At 41.9% G+C, this 1,254-nt stretch overlaps 1 protein-coding gene across 1 annotated transcript; it reads left to right on the forward strand.

Annotated features, from left to right (window-relative positions):
• The first annotated feature begins 246 nt into the window (after positions 1-246).
• Positions 247-1,014, forward strand: LOC108663890. Its single transcript, XM_018129780.1, has one exon. The coding sequence runs from the start codon at positions 247-249 to the stop codon at positions 1,012-1,014; it is 768 nt and encodes a 255-aa protein (XP_017985269.1).
• Positions 1,015-1,254: the final 240 nt, after the last annotated feature.

The raw sequence follows: 1,254 nt of genomic DNA on the forward strand, positions 1-1,254 counted from the left end.
TCGAGACGTCGTTGCGGTTGTCACGGGCTCGATGGGAGTTTCGGGTCATGACAATTAAGTTGGTATCAGAGCTTTTGGTTTTAAAGATTAGAGTTTTAGGGTTTAAAGTTATTTTAATGCTGTTTTAGAAATTTACAGTGTTAGTGTGGCCTCGAGTTAAGTTAGGTTAGGTTGAATAAAATACATGCATAAGCATATAGAGCCTAAGGTTGCCTAAACTCACTTTGTTCCCTCTTATATATTATTATGTCTCCTCGACGTGAACAACCACCTTTCACTAGATCAGTTGGGAGGGGAAGAGGTCGTTTCCAACGTTGTCAGTTAGGTGCAATAGAGGAGGAATTGACTGCATCCACCATTCGAGCAGCACTTGTTGCTGAACAGACCGAGACTCCTCCACATCCTCCACCTCCTCTGCCACTTACTAGTATTCCTGCTATGCCTCTTGAGGTAGTTCAGGCATTAACAACCTTCTTTACTGCTATTGCTGGCCAGGCTCAAGCTGGTCAAGCTCTTCCTACAGTTCCTCTAGCTGTTTCTTCAGTACCACCATCCCCACCTCCTGTCCCACCACCAGTGCTAGATGTTTCTGATTCTAAGAAGCTTAAAGAGGCTAGGCAACATAGTTGTGTTTCTTTTATGGGTGAGTCGGACGCAACCGTGGCTAAAGAGGTGGTGCGAATGGCTTTAAGAGCTGAGAAGCTTGCGAATGAAAATAGGAGTCTGCGAGCTGAGTTAGCAAAAAGGAGAAATCTAAGTGTATCTTCTAGTCAGCCACCAAAAAAGGGCAAAGACTCCTCTGTTTCAAGAAGTTCACGCAGATGCAGAAATTGTGGGAATTATCATGTTGGGCCGTGCAGAGAGCCTGCACGATGTTTTCGTTGTGATCAACCGGGTCACATTAGGAGAGATTGCCCACAGTTAGGACAGGCTACGGTAGCTGCTCCATCTCCACCAGCTCATACGGATATGCAGAGGAGCGATTCCTCTGGATTGCAACCGAGACAGGGATGATTTTGACATACCACTAAGGGTAGATTAAATATGTTGAAATTAGTGGTCTAATAAAGTACATATGATAGAAAGCTAGTTTGTAAGTTGTAGTTTTCATGATCATGAAATATATAAAGATTATCAATATATGGACATACATTTGGAGTTGTAATTTACAAGTTTGAAGTATTTAAGATATGATTAAATGGAATTAGCATTAGTTAAGGTACGTAAATCTTTTAATTAATTTCTATGGAGTAT

The sequence above is a fragment of the Theobroma cacao genome, unplaced genomic scaffold (assembly GCF_000208745.1).
Source record: "Theobroma cacao cultivar B97-61/B2 unplaced genomic scaffold, Criollo_cocoa_genome_V2, whole genome shotgun sequence".
Classification (NCBI taxonomy): domain Eukaryota; kingdom Viridiplantae; phylum Streptophyta; class Magnoliopsida; order Malvales; family Malvaceae; genus Theobroma; species Theobroma cacao.